The sequence below is a fragment of the Eleutherodactylus coqui genome, chromosome 3 (assembly GCF_035609145.1).
Source record: "Eleutherodactylus coqui strain aEleCoq1 chromosome 3, aEleCoq1.hap1, whole genome shotgun sequence".
NCBI classification, from domain to species: Eukaryota; Metazoa; Chordata; class Amphibia; order Anura; family Eleutherodactylidae; genus Eleutherodactylus; species Eleutherodactylus coqui.
In genome coordinates this window covers 179,532,553-179,551,240 of record NC_089839.1, presented here as the reverse complement: position 1 = coordinate 179,551,240, position 18,688 = coordinate 179,532,553, and the positions used below count along the sequence as shown (strand labels likewise).

Below are 18,688 nucleotides of genomic sequence, written 5' to 3'. Positions count from 1 at the left end.
AGTTGTCCCGCGAAAGAAAGTGGGGTTCAGCACTTCTGTATGGCCATATTAATGCACTTTGTAATGTACATCGTGCATTAATTATGAGCCATACAGAAGTTATTCATTTACCTGCTCCGTTGCTAGCATCCCCGTCGCCATGGTGCCATCTAATTTCAGCGTCTAATCGCCCGATTAGACGCGCTTGCGCAGTCCGGTCTTCTCCCTGGTGAATGGGGCCGCTCGTGCCGGAGAGCTGGTCCTCGTAGCTCCGCCCTGTCACGTGTGCTGATTCCAGCCAATCAGGAGGCTGGAATCGGCAATGGACCGCACAGAGCCCACGGTGCACCATGGGAGAAGACCCGCGGTGCATCGTGGGTGAAGATCCCGGTGGCCATCTTGGTAAGGTAAGTAAGAAGTCGCCGCAGCGCAGGGATTCGGGTAAGTACTAAACCTTTTTTTTTTTTAACCCATCCCTTGGGTTTGTCTCGCGCCTATTGAATAAAAAAAAAAACGTTTCGGCGCGGGACAACCGCTTTAATCTTATTAAAAGGGCAGATGGAAAAAGGCCACTGATGAGCAGCAAACAGGTATTTAACCCTTTCTAATCTAATTTGTATCCTGGTTTTACTAAGGGAACTTACTCTTTTTCTGCCATTATACAAGGGCGCTATCTGCTGACTAAAGCCAGTACTGTATGAGGTGACACGTTGGACAGACTCCGAAAGCAGAGAGGCTGGAAATATACAGTAAGAGAACCCCGATGGACATCTTCCAGCATCAGAGTTGTACAGCCTTAAATCATAATGTCTTTAGATGTCAGACAGTGGATTGGAAAGGGTTAAAGGTGCTGCTGTCTCTGGAGTATCACAAACCTCTATATACAGGATCCACCAGTTGTGCATGAAGCTGCAGGAACACAACTAGTAAGTGCTGTCATTTCACCAGCAACTCGTCCTACACAGCATTTAACATGCACTGCCCAGTGATCCACATTAATGCCCACTATAACAAGGTTAATAATATCAGCAAGCTCTAGTACTGCTCTATGCACTGTAGTGCTCCTTTAGTATACCAAATTAAAGCCAATATTATTTCATATTACACTGGCCAACAAAATTGAAAACATTTTCTGGTTCCAGTAATGTTACAACTGCTTTAGGGTGCATTGAGACGACCGTATATCGGCCAGATATTCACGCCGGCCGATATACGGCGTCTCTCTCTGCAGGGGGAGGAGGCTGGAAGAGCCAGGAGCAGTGCTCTGAGCTCCCACCTCCTCTCTGCCTCCTCTCCACCCCCTCTCCGCCACTCTGCACTATTTGCAATGAGAGGAGGCGGGGCGGGGTGGGGCTAAGTTCCGGGAATTACCTCCACCCCTGTCCCGCCTCTTCTCAATGAAAATAGTGCAGGGGGGTGGAGAGGAGGCAGAGAGGGGGCGGGAGCTCAGAGCACTGCTCCTGGCTCTTCCAGCCTCCTTCTCCTGCAGAGAGAGATGCCGTATATTTGCTGGGCGTGAAAACCCAGCTGATATGCGATCATCTGAATGCACCCTAAGTGTATATTTGGCCTATTATTTATAAATATGCAAACATTTTCTCTCCATCAGCTATAGTTTCGGCTCATGCGCATGGCCAGCCACGCCGCGTCACATCACCAATCTTATTCGTATATTTAGTTTGTCCCGACCGGTAGTGAGGAACGGTTGTGTACATTTGTCGCCCGAGGTGTTGTGGGTAGTTGTAGCTATACAATTGTTGTTTTCATGGGCGTACCTAAAGGCTCAGGGGCCCTGGGTGCAAAAGTTCAGCTTGAGCCCATCCCTTCCTAAATCATGCTGCATACAGCTTCAAAACAAATTTCTATACATGATCCAGCCCCTTGGTGTAATCTTTCCAAATCTGACGCATTTCCTGTGCTACAAGAAAATTTGTTTGTAGTTCCTTAGGCCACTCTCCCACACACACTATAGTACACACACACTAGGGTACTATGTGATCGCTGACCCCTAGCGGTACACCTGTGGTTGTGTTGTTTGAACGTTTATACACAGGATGGCCTCCTCCAGTCGGAGAAGTTGTTTAAATCACCCAAATGCATTTTGCTACATCTGTGGAGAAAATACCCTACAAGAAAATAGAAAACCTATATCAGACTTCGTGAAACAGGTCTACCATGCATACTTTGGCGTAAAGCTTGGTGATCAAGACAAACGTTGGGCTCCACATGTTGTATGCAAACTGTGTGTTGAACAGTTAAGACAGTGGAGTAATGGCAAAAGAAGAAGCTTAAAATTCGGTGTGCGGATGGTGTGGAGGGAACAAGCAAACCACATTGATGACTATTATTTTTGTAAAGTGAGTATTACTGGACTGAATCGAAGGAATTGTAGCAAGTGGACATATCCTGATTTACTCTTTGCAAGACGCCCTCTCCCACATTCAGATGATGTACCAATTCCTACTATTCATGAGTTACCAGATCTTTCAGAGAATGAACTGACTACTTTAGATGTTCATTACGATACAGAACAAGGCAGGGACAGTGACTATGTCAAACTTTCAGCATGTCCCAAACGTTTTAATCAGAGTGAGTTGAGTGACTTAATCTAAAAAACCTTAGCCTTTCAAAAGAAGCTGCTGAATTACTTGCTTCTCAATTGAACGACAAGAATGTACTTGAACATGGACCAAAAATAACATTCTACTGTATGAGGGAAAAAGATTTGCTACCATTTATCTGCGAAGAAAACAATCTAGTATTTTGTAAAGATATTAAAAGACTCATGATAAACATGAGACATCCTAAATATGTTCCTGACGATTGGCGTCTATTTATTGACAGTTCTAAGCTCAGTTTGAAATGTTTTGAACAATAGAAACATATATGGGTCAATACCATTTGCCCACACCACCAAAATGAAAGAAGAATATGAAACCATAGCTTTGGTCTTGGAGAAGATACACTATCATGAACATCAATGGAATATATGTGCTCATATAAAAATGGCCAATTTCCTATTAGGCCAACAAAGTGGGTACACAAAATATCCGTGTTTTATGTGCCTCTTGGACTTTAGGGCCAAAAAAGACCACTGGGTGAAACGACAGTGGCTTGTGAGGGAGAACATGTGTTGGTGAAAAGAATTTGATTTGAGAAGCATTGGTTGGAAGACACAAAATAATCCTGCCCCCACTTCACATAAAGCTAGGCCTGATGAAGCAGTTTGTGAAGGCTCTCGATTATGATGGACAATGTTTTAAATATATATGTAGGAAAATGCCTGACCTAAGTACAGAAAAATTAAAAGCTGGCATTTTCGATGGTCCACAAATCAGACAATTTACAAATGATAGTTGCTTTGTTGACTCCATGAGTAATGTTCAGCGCAGTGCATGGATGTCATTCGTTCAGGTGGTTAAAAACTTTTTGGGCAACCACAAAGCACCAAATTATGCTGATCTAGTAAACAACATGCTTAATAATTACAGAGATCTTGGATGTAATATGAGCATTAAGGTTCACTACCTTCACAGTCAGTTGGACAATTTTCCAGATAATTTGGGTGACCAGTGAAGAACAAGGTGAAAGATTTCACCAAGACATTAGGACCATGGAGGATTGTTACAGGGACGAAGGGATAAACGTATGATGGCTAATTACTGCTGGAATTTGCAAAGAGACTCTCCTATCAAAGTTCATTCACGAATGTCCCATAAAAGAAGCTTCCTAAACTAATGTCCATTTCATTTATGATTTGTTACATAGCCCACTTTGTTTTGTTCCTTGCATCACAATATTGTAGAAAATAACACTAATTTGTATGGTATTTGTTTAATTATATCGATCATATGTGTAACATGGAATAGGGTAATGAAATTCACTTAGTGCCTATATCACAGAAACTAGAGCTGATAGGGGAAAATGGATGAAATATTTGGAATCAGCACACAAAATATATCAGCTATCAAACGCTCTGCACCAAAATACAGGTTCGCCAGTGTTATTTATTGAAGTAGAATTAATTGCAAGAAATCCCCTTTATATAAACAAAACTCATACCTGTAAGCAGCCATGCCTAGCATTTCCACTTCATACATTGCCAAGCTGTTGTGGTGGTTCTGGGATTGCTGCCTTGCTGATAGTCTGGTGGTTGTTTTGGAGATATTTCTACATGTTCTGGCTCAGTACGTGTGGTATTAGGTGTGACATGCTTAGTCGCACCTGTGGGTAATTATCAGGGCTATTTAGCTTGGCCTGAGACAGAGCTGAATTGCTGTTGATTTTCAGCCTCTCTCTCTAGTACCAGTCAGAGCTTGGTACTGGATTGCTCAGTTACCTGCTGAATCTCAAGTACTGCGCTTGTTTGCATTTCCAGTTTTGGTTTTCTTGTGTCATTTCCTTTTCCTACGTAGGGTCAACTAGAGGCCAAAGCAGGTCCCTTCGCTGCGTTTGGTTATATAGGGACAGTGCTTCCGGTATTTTGGTTCTGTTTTTGTTTTGTCATTGTTTGTTTGCTTTTATCTGCAAGTGACAAATCCAGTTGGTTGGACGAGACACCAGCATTCTACAACAAGCACTCACCATAGTAATATTAATAGAGATGAGTGAGCATACTCGCTAAGGGCAATTGCTCGAGCGAGCATTGCCCTTAGCGAGTACCTGCCCGCTCGAGAGAAAAGGCTCGGCTGTCGGCGAGGGTGACAGGTGAGTTGCGGCTGCGAGCAGGGGGAGCTGGGGGGGGGGGGGGGAGGGGGAGAGAGAGATCTCCCCTCCGTTCCTCCCCGCTCTCCGCCGCCGGCAGCCGAACCTTTTCTCTCGAGCGGGCAGGTACTCGCTAAGGGCAATGCTCGCTCGAGCAATTGCCCTTAGCGAATATGCTCGCTCATCACTAAATATTAACAATACCTATTGAGGTTGACATTAATATTTAATTTTCTATCTATCTTTAAATTAGTGTAGTATTTTTATTTGCATTCCTCGTTACCCCATTATGCATTTGCATTCACTGTTACCCTCGGGTGATGGTAATTGGACTGGCAGCACCCTACTAACAATTTCACAAAAATTACTTTCATGATTTGGATTACATCCGTAACAGGTTTTGCTTCCCCTTCCCTTATTTTGGATTACCATTTTCAGAACTACCACTTGTAATAACATCCACATTTAATATAACTGTTGAGAGTAAAAGAAACATCCTTGCACATAATTTCTGTTCTGGAAAAACAAACAAAAGTGGTGTATGCTTAATAATTTGGAACACAGCATAGAAATAGGGGGAGAAACCAGTCCAGTTGTAGCTATTGTTGAATAAAAGGCCTCCGAAAAGTGATAGCATGAATCTGATTAGTTGTTATAACTGCATCACTTCTTTTTTCCCAGTTTTGATACATCTCCACTGTCTTCTGCCCTTTTCTTTTTCTTACTTTTTTAATGGAAAGATGAGAAATGTGGAGAAAATGATAATTCATTTGTCACATCCATTCATTGTTTATTCATTAATAAATTTTTTTCCAGGCGAGAAGGGAGACCCTGGCATCTCCGCCCCAGCACACAGTGAGTCTCCAAAGAGATTACGCTTCGATAAAGTTTAGTAAATTTACAGTATTATGTATAAGTGGATTCAGAGATTGTAGTGAATGAAATATGTAAACACAAAAAGTTAAATATTATTAATTTACTAAATATGGTAGAAAAAAATAAAGTAAAAATAAGCAGTAGCATACTCGAAGGTGCTTGCTACTCGAGCGAGCACCACGTGGTGCTCCAGAAAGTTTCATCCTCTCCTCCCCGCATGTTTATTGCCATTTTTTTAATCCAATAAACATGCAGAGAAGGCTTTACCACTTCCTGCTGTGACATGCCAACCCTGTGCACGTCTATAGCAGTGACTGGCTGGGCTGATCAGGTGACCTACGAGTATAAAAACTCAGGTCACCTGAGGCTCGGCTCACAGGCACGCTGCATGAGCTGAGGGATAGCGCTTCTATTCAGGGAAAGCGATAGCGTAGGGTAGAGGTTGCGGTTAGGCAGGGATCCTTGCTCCAAGAACTCAACAGTCCTTTCTAGGACTACAACTTCTCTTATTGTGTGTATCAGCAGTTTGGCTGGCTGGGAGGAGTAGTGCGCACAAAGTATTCTCAAGCATCCCGGCTGTATACTGCATACTGTTAACGGTTTTATGTAGTATACTGCTAATGGTGTACAGAGCGTAGATAGGAAGTAACAAAACTCCTATTATTTTTCATTTTTTTGGCCCTGCTGAAAGCATACTGTATATACCTGTGTGTTGGTGCTGTCAATCAACATTATCTAACAACAGTATACACTGTTTTAATTTTTTTTTTGCCCGCTGACAGCGTACGCTATGTACCTGTGTGTGGGTGCTGTCAATCTACCCTATCTAACAATCGTATACACTGTTGAAAAAAATTGTTTTGCCCGCTGAAAGTGCACGCTATATACCCGTGTGTGGGTGCTATCAATCTACGCTATTTAAAAACAGTATATACTGTTTACATTTTTTTGGGAGGGGTTCAAAAGCGTACGCCATATACTCGTGTGTGGGCACTGTCAATCCTTGCTATCTAACAACCGTATACACTGTTTAAATTTGTATTTCTGAGGTTTAAAACATACGCTATATACCCATGTGTGGGTGCTGTCAATCCACATTATCTAACAACAGTATACACCGTTTAAATTTGTATTTTTGGGGTTCAAAGCATACGCTATATATCAGTGTGTGGGTGCTGTTAATCTCTGCTAACTAACAACCGTATACACTGTTTACATTTGTATTTCTTTTTTTTTTTTTTAAAACAACTTTTTTATTGACATTTTGAATTTTATAACAAATAACGACATGCTATAAGAGTAAAAGACAACGTCTCCAGTAGTAAATAGAAATCATGAATAAGCAAAAAAAAATAGTTCCTTGAGATACCAAATGCTCAATTTTAGTGCAGAGACAAAAAGGTCAACGATATTAATAACCATTGGAAAGGGAGATCCACATCCGGGGTCGGCCCCAGACGGGATATCTCCGGGTCCAATCCAATATCCAAGAACATAAACAAAAAGGGGGGGGGGGACAGATACAATAGGGAGCTCACTACGAAGGATAGGGTCGGGAGGGGAGAGTTAGGGTGGGGGGGTGGGGGGGGGAACAGTAGGGGGGTCGTCTCGTGCCACCCCGGTCGCCGTCTCTCACGCAGTCCGTTTCCAGCGAGACAGAGCATAAACATACTGAAGAGACCCGGTAAGACCCGGGGGTCCTCCTCCAATCGTGAGGGCCGAGCTTTGGGGGGGTGATGTAATAAAATGATGTGATAGTGACAGTGTTGCTAAGATAATAGTAAAGATATTAATAATAATAATAATGTTAAAAATAATAAAAGATAATAAAAATCTTGATAAAAATCTTGATAAGTGGGATCAAAAGTCCAGATACCAGAACGACATGCGGAAGGGTGGGGGAACTGGTGCCGTCTCACGAGGTCCCGGGGGCCTCCCGGGCTTGGCCTATATCCCTCCTGATGGCTCGCCAAGGGCTCCACGTCTCCAAGAATTTCTCGTGGGAACTATTGGCATAACTGCTCAGCTCCTCTAAGCTGGCCAGGAGGTCAACCCTCTCTTTCCATTTGGTCAAGGAGGGAGGATCCTTCCTGAGCCAGAGAAGAGGGATGAAGGACTTAGCAACATCTATCAAGAGTGCTATCAGTTTGTTCCTCTGCGGGTGGAAGGTAGTGGACGGTCTCCACAGAAAAACCACCTCAGGGGAAAGGACCAGCCCCGGTGCTAGCCTACACAGCACGCACCCAACCTCCTTCCAGAAGGGAGCCAACACCGGACAGTCTCACCATAGATGTAGATAGGAGCCGGGCCCAGAGTCACACCTCCAGCAAGTTCCCTTAGATGTAAGTTTGTGGTCCAACAGCCACTGGGGAGTTCTGTACCATCTAGACAACAGCTTATAGTGTGATTCCTGCGAAGTGACACATGGGGAGGCGCCAAATGAATTGCTGAGGATAACCCTCTTATCACCCTCTGACAGAGAAATCTTGAGCTCCTTCTCCCAGGATGTGATGAACGCGGGTTTATAGTTTCGTGGGGGAGATACAAATTGCTTACGGATGACAGCGAGTTTCCTCTTAACTTTGTTTTGATCTTTAAGAGAGTTCTCAAAATTAGTCAGGGGTCTGGTTGACCTATGCATAGTTAGAAACTTCCTGAAGATATGCTCTATATGCATTGACACGAGAAAAGGAAGCTTATGCCCGGGCACCAGGGCCTCCAGTATCTCCGAGGGGGGCAGGTGAGCCCGCGTTTGTAAGTCTGCTAGTATTCTATCAGAGAGGGTCCGCCAACCACTTACGGAGCAAAGGTCTAGTTGAAGTCCCATTACCAAATGTAGAGCATTTAAAGGAATGAGAGGCGAGGGCAGAGGTGCTAGTTCATCTCCCAGCCTAAGCCAGGTCTCCATGACCCCTCTTAAGAGGGGGCCACCTCTCCCTCGTCCCCGTAGAATCTGCTTCGGAAACCATAAATCTCCCAGAAGAGTGGGTCCATGAGATAGTAGAGCAAGATCCTGTACCATATGATCCTTGATTGGGTACACCAGCTCCATCCAGAGACCAAGCTGGGTAGACAAGTATAAGTCCCTGGGATTAGGCAGATCTATTCCCCCGTCCGTCCTTCTCTTCTCTAGCAAACTGTAAGCCAGTCTCGCCCTTTTGCCCCTCCAGACATAGTTCAGGATTATTGAGCGTAATGACTTAAAGAAAGAGTTAGGTATATGGATCGGGAGGAGACGTATCCTATATAAGAGAATTGGCATGACGTAGGAATGAAGAATATTCCTTCTCCCTAGCCATGACAGAAAAGGAAAGTCGTATGAGCGCAACAGATTCTTTATCCTAGGCAGGAGGGGAGCGAAATTAGCCGAGAATAAATCCTCTACTTTCTTAGTTAATCTAATGCCCAGGAATTCAATGTCTGCTGTAGCCCAAGTGAAGGGTGAGTTTGACTGCAATGCCCGTCTCCGGCTAGCTGAGATCGAAATGCCCAGGACCTGTGATTTTGAATAGTTTACTTTAAAATTAGATAAGGAACCAAACTCCTCCAACAGCGTAGTGAGACGAGGCAGGCCTTCCTCTGGATTAGAAACCAAGAAGACAATGTCGTCTGCGTACGCGGCCAGGGAGAGGGTTTTCTGTCCTATTTTTAGCCCTCGGATGTTCGTATCCAGCCGCACTTTCTGCAAGAACGGCTCAAGGGCGAGAATAAATAGGGAGGGAGATAGGGGACATCCCTGACGCGTGCCATTACTGATGTTAAAGGAAGGTGATAGGATCTCGTTAATTTTTATTTTGGCATATGGTGAGGCGTAGAGAGAGAAAATGGCGGCAATGAAAGTGGGCGGTATTTTAAATTGGGAGAGCACTGTTTGTATGTAGAGCCAGTCGACCCGGTCAAAGGCTTTTTCCGCGTCAGAGCCTACTAAAGCCAGAGGGGTGTTAGAGATTTGTGCGTGATTTATAGCGTATAAGAGTCTGATTGAGTTATCTCTGCCCTCTCTTCCTCTGACGAAGCCAGCCTGCTCCTCCTTTATAAGGGATGGGATGTAGCTATCTAGTCTTTTTGCGAGAAGTTTGGCCCACATCTTCACGTCAAAGTTAATTAGAGAGATGGGCCTGTAGCTCCCGCAGGCTTCAGGGTCTTTATTCTCTTTGTGAATTAACGTAATGTGCGCTTCCTGCGCCTGTTTAGGCAGAGCGCCTCCTTGCATCAGGGAGTTAAATAATTCTGTTAAATGCGGAGTTAGGCATGATTTAAAGACTTTATAATAGGCGGCAGGAAGGCCATCAGGGCCAGGGCTTTTGCCCGAGGGGGACGAGGTCAGGATGTCTTCCACCTCCCGAGCGGAGACTGGCTTCGTCAGAGTCTCAATCGCCTCCTCGCTCAAGCAGGGGAGATCTAACTCGTCCAAAAAAGCCTGTATCCGGGTGAGAGCTGTCTGTCTCTCTTCCGGAGTGTAGGGGGGTCTAATGTTATACAATTGGGAGTAAAACGCTTGAAACTCCTCCGCTATATCCTTTGAGGAAGTAACGGTCCTACCCGTACCAGTTTTTAAGGAGCTAATGAAGTTCCTTTTTTGGGCTTTCTTGATAAGGACTGAGGTCCACTTACTCCCTCTATTACCCTGTATGTATACAGTTTTTTGTAAATGCAGGTATTTTTTGTTGTATTTTTCATCAAAGTCTTTTTTCAGCTCCCTCCTGAGACTGGTAAGCTTATCTAAAGAGGCCTTGCATTGGGAGCTTTTCGCAGCTTGTTCTAGTTTGGTAATTTGCTGTAGCTTTTCATCTGTCTCTTTTTGGAGTTTTTTCTTAATTCTAGCGCTCAACGCGATTAACAAGCCTCTCATATAGGCCTTGTGAGCCTCCCATGTCATAGGCACTGAGACCTCAGAGGATTTATTCAAATGGAAGAATTCCCCCAAGCGGGTCCTGAGGTATTGCCTATCCTCTTCAGCGTCCAGGAGCGCTGGGTTCAATCTCCAGATCCATTCGCGGGGGGGGGGGGGGGGGGGGTATGGGTAAAGTCAATGCAGATGTGGAGTGGGGCGTGGTCGGAGACCAGGATGGAATCTATTTTAGCCCCCCTGAGTGAGCCCAACAGGGATGAATGGATAAGAAAATAGTCAAGGCGTTGGAAGGAATGGTGGACATGGGAATAAAAGGTAAAGTCTTTCGTAGCTGGGTTGAAATGTCTCCATGCATCCACCAAACCCAACTCCGAGAGACTGCGGTATAGGCGCCTCAGCTTAGTTTGAGACACGTGGGACTTTCCAGTCGACGCGTCTAGGATAGGGCTTAGAGTCAAGTTCAGATCACCTCCCAGGAGAATAGGGCCCTCTGCGAAATACTTCAGGGTCTCGAGCTGTCCTAGCAACCACGGCACCTGCCCCACATTGGGAGCGTACAGATTGGCGATTGTCACTTTTTGATTTTGAAGTTTACCTCTTAAAAAGAGGACTCTTCCCTCCTCGTCCGAATGTTGAGCCTCACACATAAAAGCTACCGAGTGGTGGAACAGAACAGAGACTCCCCTAACAGTGGATGTTGGATGCGTGCTGTGGTATGCCTGCCCAAACTGTTTCCCAGGGAGTGATAGCCGCCTATTTCCCCTGAAGTGGGTTTCCTGCAGAAAAGCAATTTTAGTTCCATACCTTCTCAGCAGCAGCGCTATGTGATGCCTCTTGGATGGGGAGTTCAGTCCCTTCACATTCCACGAGGTCCATTTCAGTGGGTCGCTCATGTCAAGACGGTCGCTGGCAGGCCTAGCTTCGGAATACGCGGGAGAAAAGGAGACGTTAATCTCAGATGGGAGGAATCAGAAGCCCCTTCAATATGTAGGGGCGCTCACTCGGATAAATGAGACTGGTTGGTCAAGGGAGAGAGGTCTGGGACAGAAGACAACACTGGGGAGAGACTGGGCGGGTGAGGGGGAACACACTTGACAGAAACAAAATGGGTGAAAACTTTTGAATAGACCAAACAGAGAACGAATGGACGGACAAGTTAAGTTCCACTCTTTCCGTGAAGGGAGCTACAGGCTCTCACGGCTACTTGTCCGCCTAAATGTGAGAAAATGGGGGAAGGGAGGGGGGAAGGAAGATGTGAGGCGGGTTGGCCGGCCCTTATGGGTATAAAGACCGATCAACTATAGATAGCCTGAACCACAAGGGTCCAGCGGGGTCTTTTGAAAACAAACAGCCCCGAGGGAGGGTTGGGAAGACCCGTATCCCCTCCCGGGAAAGCTAAAGATTAGGTACAAACCAAGCAAAAGGGGCTAATAAACAATTGTCACAACTAAACAAAAAGCATCATCATAATTTGATAATACAACACCGTATCATCGACGACGGGGTCAAGCGGGAGCCAAAACCCGAATGTCGGCTCGGCTTCGCACAGGCCCATTCAAAACCATGCGTAACAGTCCGTATGGGCCCAGCCTGTAAAAAAGGTACATATTAACATTATCAACCGAAGATTCAAGTGTCCTCGTTATTGCAGGGGTCTTTTGCTTTCTTGCGCTTCCCCCTCGGAGATTTAGCGCTGGAAGCAGGTTGCCAAGCATCCGGCGGCGGGAGTATTGGTAGGTCTGGGAACCCTGGAAGTGGGAGCCAACACGGCAGATCCAACGGGGGGATATCCAACAGGGGCCAGGCTTTATGCAGATCTTCTGGGGTACGGATGATAAGTCTGCGCCCTCCCACGGTAATTCCGAGCCCAAAAGGAAACAGCCAGGCATAACGCAGTTCTTTTGCCCTGAGGGCATCAAGCAGCGGGCGCAGGAGTCTCCTCTTGTACAGGGTGGAGGGAGCCAAGTCCTGAAAAAATTGCAGTGCGTGCTCACCATACTTTATCCCATTGTGCCTTCTCGCCGAGTTTAAAATGGCAAGGGTGTCTTGATGGGAGACCATTTTACAAATAATGTCTCTAGGTCGCTCGTTTACAGGAGGCGGGGGTCTGAGAGCCCTGTGAATGCGCTCAATCCCCATTTGAAGCGATTTCCCAGGACCCAGTAAAAGCTCAAAGATTTCAGCTCCTACCTTAAGGAGGGAGTCTGCCTCAAATGACTCGGGGAGCCCCTTTATTCTCACATTGCACCTCCTGCTACGGTTCTCCAGGTCTTCTTGGGCTATCATGGCGCGGTTTAGGTGCTCATGTTGGTCTTTCAACACCTGCGTCACCGCATGGGCATGAGCTGTAATGGCGGAGGAAGAGGCCTCTAAATCTTCCACCCTGCGCCCCAGATGCTTCACATCCTCTTTAATTTCGGCAAGATCAGAAATTAGAGGCTTCAGGGCGTTAGCGAGGAGCTGCTTCATAAAGCCTTTGGATATGACTTCGTTGTCCTCTTCTTCATCAGAAGAGGACTCCCCTCCCGTCTCCTTACTGATTCCTGGCGCTGCACCCTCGTGGGACGGCGCCAACTTGGCCGGCTGGCGCGGGGACCGCGAGTCCCGTTCCTTCAGGAACCGCTGCATCCCTACTTGGTTCTTCTGCGCCCTAGGGGTGCTCAGTTAATCCCCGCTCCTCTCCTTCATCGGTTTCGGCATCTTAGTTGTGTATAGCTGCTGGAGGGACCCCGCAGGACTACCTTGCAGACAGAGCGCTTGACTCAGGCAGCCATCGCGCTCGGAGGTCAGGCTCCGCCCCCTTACTTGCTTGGTGGGTTAGAGAATTTTGCAGTGGTGTTCTCCGTCTCTGCTCTGGGGGGCTTATTATATGGGTCTCTTACTCCCTCTTCTTCTCCCTATCATGCTGAGGAGCTTGAGGTGGGAGAGAGAAAGCAGAATGGCGGGTGGGGGGGGGGAGGTTACGCATGAAAGAGGAACCGCAACAGTAGGGCCTTCAGGAGGCTTTCAGGGGTTCTGCTTGTCTTGATGAGCTGTGTGATTGAGTTCACAGCGATCTCTCGTACTCACTGCCGGTTCCTCCACCTCAGCCCCTCTCCAGGCTCTGGGCTGCCACTCGCCCCTGCGGTCTCCGTTTCGTCCAGGTCCGGGGTCTCTCCCCTCTGGTGCTGCTGCCTCCCCTCCTGCCTCTCCCTCCCCTGCAGGAGCGATCTAGCTGCCTCTGTCGCCTGGCCGGGTAGAGCCACAGGCTGGTGAGTGACTCAGTGGCCGGTTTCTGCCGCGATCCGGCCGCCGCCGCAACTTCCGGTCGGCCGGGGCCGGCAAATTTAGCCCGGGGATCCGCCTTGTGATGTAGGCCGCGGCGGTGAAAATGCCGCTAGGAGGCCCAGAGGGGTCTCTTTTTAAAGCTCTTAAGAGCGCGATGCCAGCGGTGCTATTTTTATCCCCGGATGGGGCCTCGTGTCGGCGGGATGTCCCTAAGAAGCGCTGCACACCCAGGAGCCTCCAAAATGGCGCCCGCTCCCGCTGTTGGCTAGGCCACCTACATTTGTATTTCTGAGGTTGAAAACATACGCTATATACCCGTGTGTGGGTGCTGTCAATCTATGCTATCTAACAACAGTATACACAGTTTAAATTTATATTTTTGGGGTTCAAAGCATACGCTATATACCTGTGTGTGGGTGCTGTCAATCCACGCTATCTAACAACATAATACAAAGTTTAAATTTGTATTTTTGGTGTTCAAAGCATACGATATATACCTGTGTGTGGGTGCTGTCAATCCACGCTATCTAACAACATAATACAAAGTTTAAATTTGTATTTTTGGTGTTCAAAGCATACGATATATACCTGTGTGTGGGTGCTGTCAATCCACGCTATCTAACAACATAATACAAAGTTTAAATTTGTATTTTTGGTGTTCAAAGCATACGATATATACCTGTGTGTGGGTGCTGTCAATCCACGCTATCTAACAACATAATACAAAGTTTAAATTTGTATTTTTGGTGTTCAAAGCATACGATATATACCTGTGTGTGGGTGCTGTCAATCCACGCTATCTAACAACATAATACAAAGTTTAAATTTGTATTTTTGGTGTTCAAAGCATACGATATATACCTGTGTGTGGGTGCTGTCAATCCACGCTATCTAACAACATAATACAAAGTTTAAATTTGTATTTTTGGTGTTCAAAGCATACGATATATACCTGTGTGTGGGTGCTGTCAATCCACGCTATCTAACAACATAATACAAAGTTTAAATTTGTATTTTTGGTGTTCAAAGCATACGATATATACCTGTGTGTGGGTGCTGTCAATCTACACTATATAACAACATAATACACAGTTTAAATTTGTATTATTGGGGTTCAAAGCATATGCTATATACTCGTGTGTGGGTGCTGTCAATCCACGTTATCTAACAACAGTATACACAGTTTAAATTTGGATTTTTGCTCTTTAAAGAATACGCTATGTACCCGTGTGTGGGTGCTGTCAATCTACTCTATCTAACAACAGTATACAGTGTTTAAATTAGTATTTTTGAGGTTCAAAGCATAAGCTATGTACCCGTGTGGGTGCTGTCAATCTTCGTTATCTAACAACAGTATACAAGGTTTAGGTTTTTTTTAAGATTCAAAGCGTACGCTATATACTCGTGTGTGGGCGCTGTCAGTCTACGCTTTCTAACAAGAGTATACACTGTTTAAATGTATATTTTTGGGGTTCAAAGCGTACAATATATAACCGTGTGTGGGTGTTGTCAATCTACGCTATCTAGCAACAGTATACACAGTTTAAATTTTTGGAGGGGGTTCAACACATACCCGTATGTGGGTGCTGTCAATCCACGTTATCTAACAACAGTATACACAGTTTAAATTTGTATTTTTGGGGTTCAAAGTGTACGCTATATACCCGTGTGTGGGTGTTGTCAATCTACGCTATCTAACAACAGTATACACAGTTTAAATTTGTATTTTTGGGGTTCAAAGCACACGCTATATACCCGTGTGTGGGTGCTGTCAATCTATGCTATATAACAACAGTATACACAGTTTAAATTTGTATTTTGTGGGGTTCAAAGCGTACGCTATATAACTGTGTGTGGGTGCTGTCAATCCACGCTAACAACAGTATACACTGTTTACTGTGTCTATTTTGGGTTATAAGCTTATGCAAAATACCTCGCATTTTGACCAAGTGCATTCTACAACATGATGAAGACTAGGGGTATGGGTCGCGGTCCTGGGCGGAGCGATACAGTGCCTGCTGCTGAAGGATTAGTAGTGCGCTGCGTATCTACGCTTCCTAGCTTCAGCTCACATTTTGCAGGTCTACGTGGTAGACCATTATTAAAAGCACAACAGTGCGATCAGGTGCTGACGTGGATAGCTAATAACGCGTTCAGTAATTTATCCAACACCCAGTCTTCCACGCAGTCCACTCACGCTAGCCAAGGGACTGCACCTCTGAATTCTCAGGCTGTTTCTCCTTCCTCCCAGCCTGGTCACTCCAGGAAAAGGAGAGTTTCAGAACAGGCATACTTCCAGGAACTGTTCTCGGGTCCCTGCCCTGAGTTGGAAAAAATGGTTCATCAGCCACATGAGGAGTTTGTCGTGACAAATGCCCAAAATTTGGATCTTTAACAGACTCAGGGTGATGAGGGTGGCGACTTCCAAGTAGTGTCTCAAGAGCTATTTGTGGATTATGATGATAAGACACAGTTGTCTGTCAGTGAGGTTGTTGTTAGGGCAGTAAGTCTGAGGGAGGAGCAGACTGAGGATTCAGAGGAAGAGCTGGTGGATGATGAAGTGACTGACCCAACCTGGGTTGGTAAGCCTACTGAAGACAGGGCTTCAGAGGGGGAGGCAAGTGGAGAAGCAGAACAGGTTGGAAGAGGCAGTGGGGTGGCCAGAGGGAGAAGCAGGGCCACAGCAAATAATCCCCCAACTGTTCCCCACAGCACCTCCTTGCGGCAAACCTCTATACAGAGGGCTAGGTGTTCGAAGGTCTGGAGGTCTTTTATTGAGAGTGCGGATGATCGACGAACAGTGGTGTGCAACCTGTGCCGCACCAAGATCAGCAGGGAAGCCACCACTACCAGCCTGACCACCACCAGCATACGAAGGCATTTGATGGCCAAGCACCCGATGAGGTGGAATGAAAGCCACTCACCGCCTGTGGGTAACACCACTGCCTCTACCCCTGTGTCACCTGCTGGCAGTGAGATGCAATCCTCCTCACAGGACGCAGACACTAGCGTCTCCCGCCTTGCACCCACACCTTCACCTCCACAGTCCTCTACTGCCTCCAGCAATGTGTCCCAGCGCAGCGTTCAGCTGTCAATAAGCCAAGCTTTGGAACGCAAGCGGAAATATGCAGCCACCCACCCGCATGCACAATCGCTAAATGTGCATATCTCCAAACAACTGAGCCTGGAGATGCTGCCATATAGGCTAGTAGAAATGGAGGCTTTCTGCAACCTTATGGTGGCGGCCATCCCTCAGTACTCAGTCCCCAGTCGCCACTATTTTTCATGCTGCGACGTCCCCGCCCAGTACCAGCACGTGTCACAGAATATAAACCGTGCCCTCACCAACGCGATTACTGGGAAGGTCCACTTAACCACTGACACATGGACAAGTGCTGGCGGGCAGGGACAGTACATCTCCCTGATGGCACATTGGGTTAACCTAGCAGAGGCTGGGACCGAGTCTGACCCTGGGTCCGCTCATAAGCTACCCACACCGAGAATTGCGGGTCCTACCTCGGTCATGGTTTCTCCGACTTATTTTGCCACCTGCTCCACAGACCACCTCCTCCTCCTCCTCCTCCACCTCTCAATTACCATGTGTGAGCACGTTGCCTTCAGTCAGTAGCTCGAGGCGCTGCAGCACTGCTGTGGGGAAGCGTCAACAGGCCGTGCTGAAACTCCTGAGCTTAGGTGACAAGAGGCACACTGTCCAAGAGCTGTTACAGGGTTTGACAGAGCAGACAGATCTGTGGCTTTCACCAATGAACCTCCAACCAGGCATGGTTGTGTGTGACAATGGGCGTAACCTGGTGACGGCTCTGCAGCTTGCCAGACTAACACACGTGCCATGCCTGGCCCACGTTTTCAATCTGGTGGTTCAACATTTTCTTAAAAACTACCGCAATTTGTCTGACCTGCTAAGCAAGGTGCGTCACGTGTGCGCACTTTTCAAGTCCACCACCACAGATGCTGCCACCCTCAGGACGCTGCAACATTGCTTCCAGATACCAGTACACCGACTGTTGTGCGACATGCTCACACGCTGGAATTCAACGTTACACATGTTGGACAGGGCTTATTAGCAGCGTAGAGCCATTGTAGAATATCTTCTGCAACATGGCTATCAGAGTGGTAGTCAGCCTCTGGAGTTCTTCACAGAGGAGTGGGCATGGATGTCTGACATCTGTCAGGTCCTAGGAAACTTTGAGGAGTCAACAAAAATGGTGAGCGGCGATGCGGCCATTATCAGCGTAACCATCCCGCTGCTTTGCCTGCTGAAAAGGTTGCTGCTAAGCATTAAAGGGGTTGTCCCGCGGCAGCAAGTGGGTCTATACACTTCTGTATGGCCATATTAATGCACTTTGTAATGTACATTGTGCATTAATTATGAGCCATACAGAAGTTATAAGAAGTTTTTCACTTACCTGCTCCGTTGCTAGCGTCCTCGTTTCCATGGAGCCGACTAATTTTCGGCGTCTAATGGCCAAATTAGCCGCGCTTGCGCAGTCCGGTCTTCTTCTTTTCTCAATGGGGCTCCGTGTAGCTCCGTGTAGCTCCGCCCCGTCACGTGGCGATTCCAGCCAATCAGGAGGCTGGAATCGGCAATGGACCGCACAGAAGCCCTGCGGTCGACCGAGAGAGAAGATCCCGGCGGCCATCTTCAGCCGGTAAGTAAGAAGTCACCGGAGCGCGGGGATTCAGGTAAGCGCTGTGCGGATTTTTCTTTAGGTCCCTGCATCGGGGTTGTCTCGCGCCGAACGGGGGGGGGGTTTAAAAAAAAAAAAAACCGTTTCGGCGCGGGACAACCCCTTTAAGGCCGACACATTGCGGATAGAAAAGGAGATGAGGGGTGACAATACGTTGTTTGATAGCCAGACCACCCTCACGTCTGTTTCTCAGCGCATATTAGAGGAGGAAGAGGGGGAGGAAGAGACTGCTGCCCCCCCCCCCCTTCAGAGGGTACCCATGCTACTTCCTTTACATCTGTTCAGCATGTATGGGCTGAAG

General features: G+C 46.8%; 1 protein-coding gene across 1 annotated transcript in view; it reads left to right on the top strand.

Moving 5' to 3' along the window:
* Positions 1-18,688, top strand: part of LOC136619883 (ficolin-1-B-like) — a 59,426-nt gene that overhangs the window by 30,870 nt on the left and 9,868 nt on the right. The window contains exon 5 of the mRNA XM_066594612.1: positions 5,500-5,538. Within this exon, the coding sequence (XP_066450709.1) occupies positions 5,500-5,538 (39 nt within the window). The remainder of the gene's footprint in view (positions 1-5,499; positions 5,539-18,688) is intronic.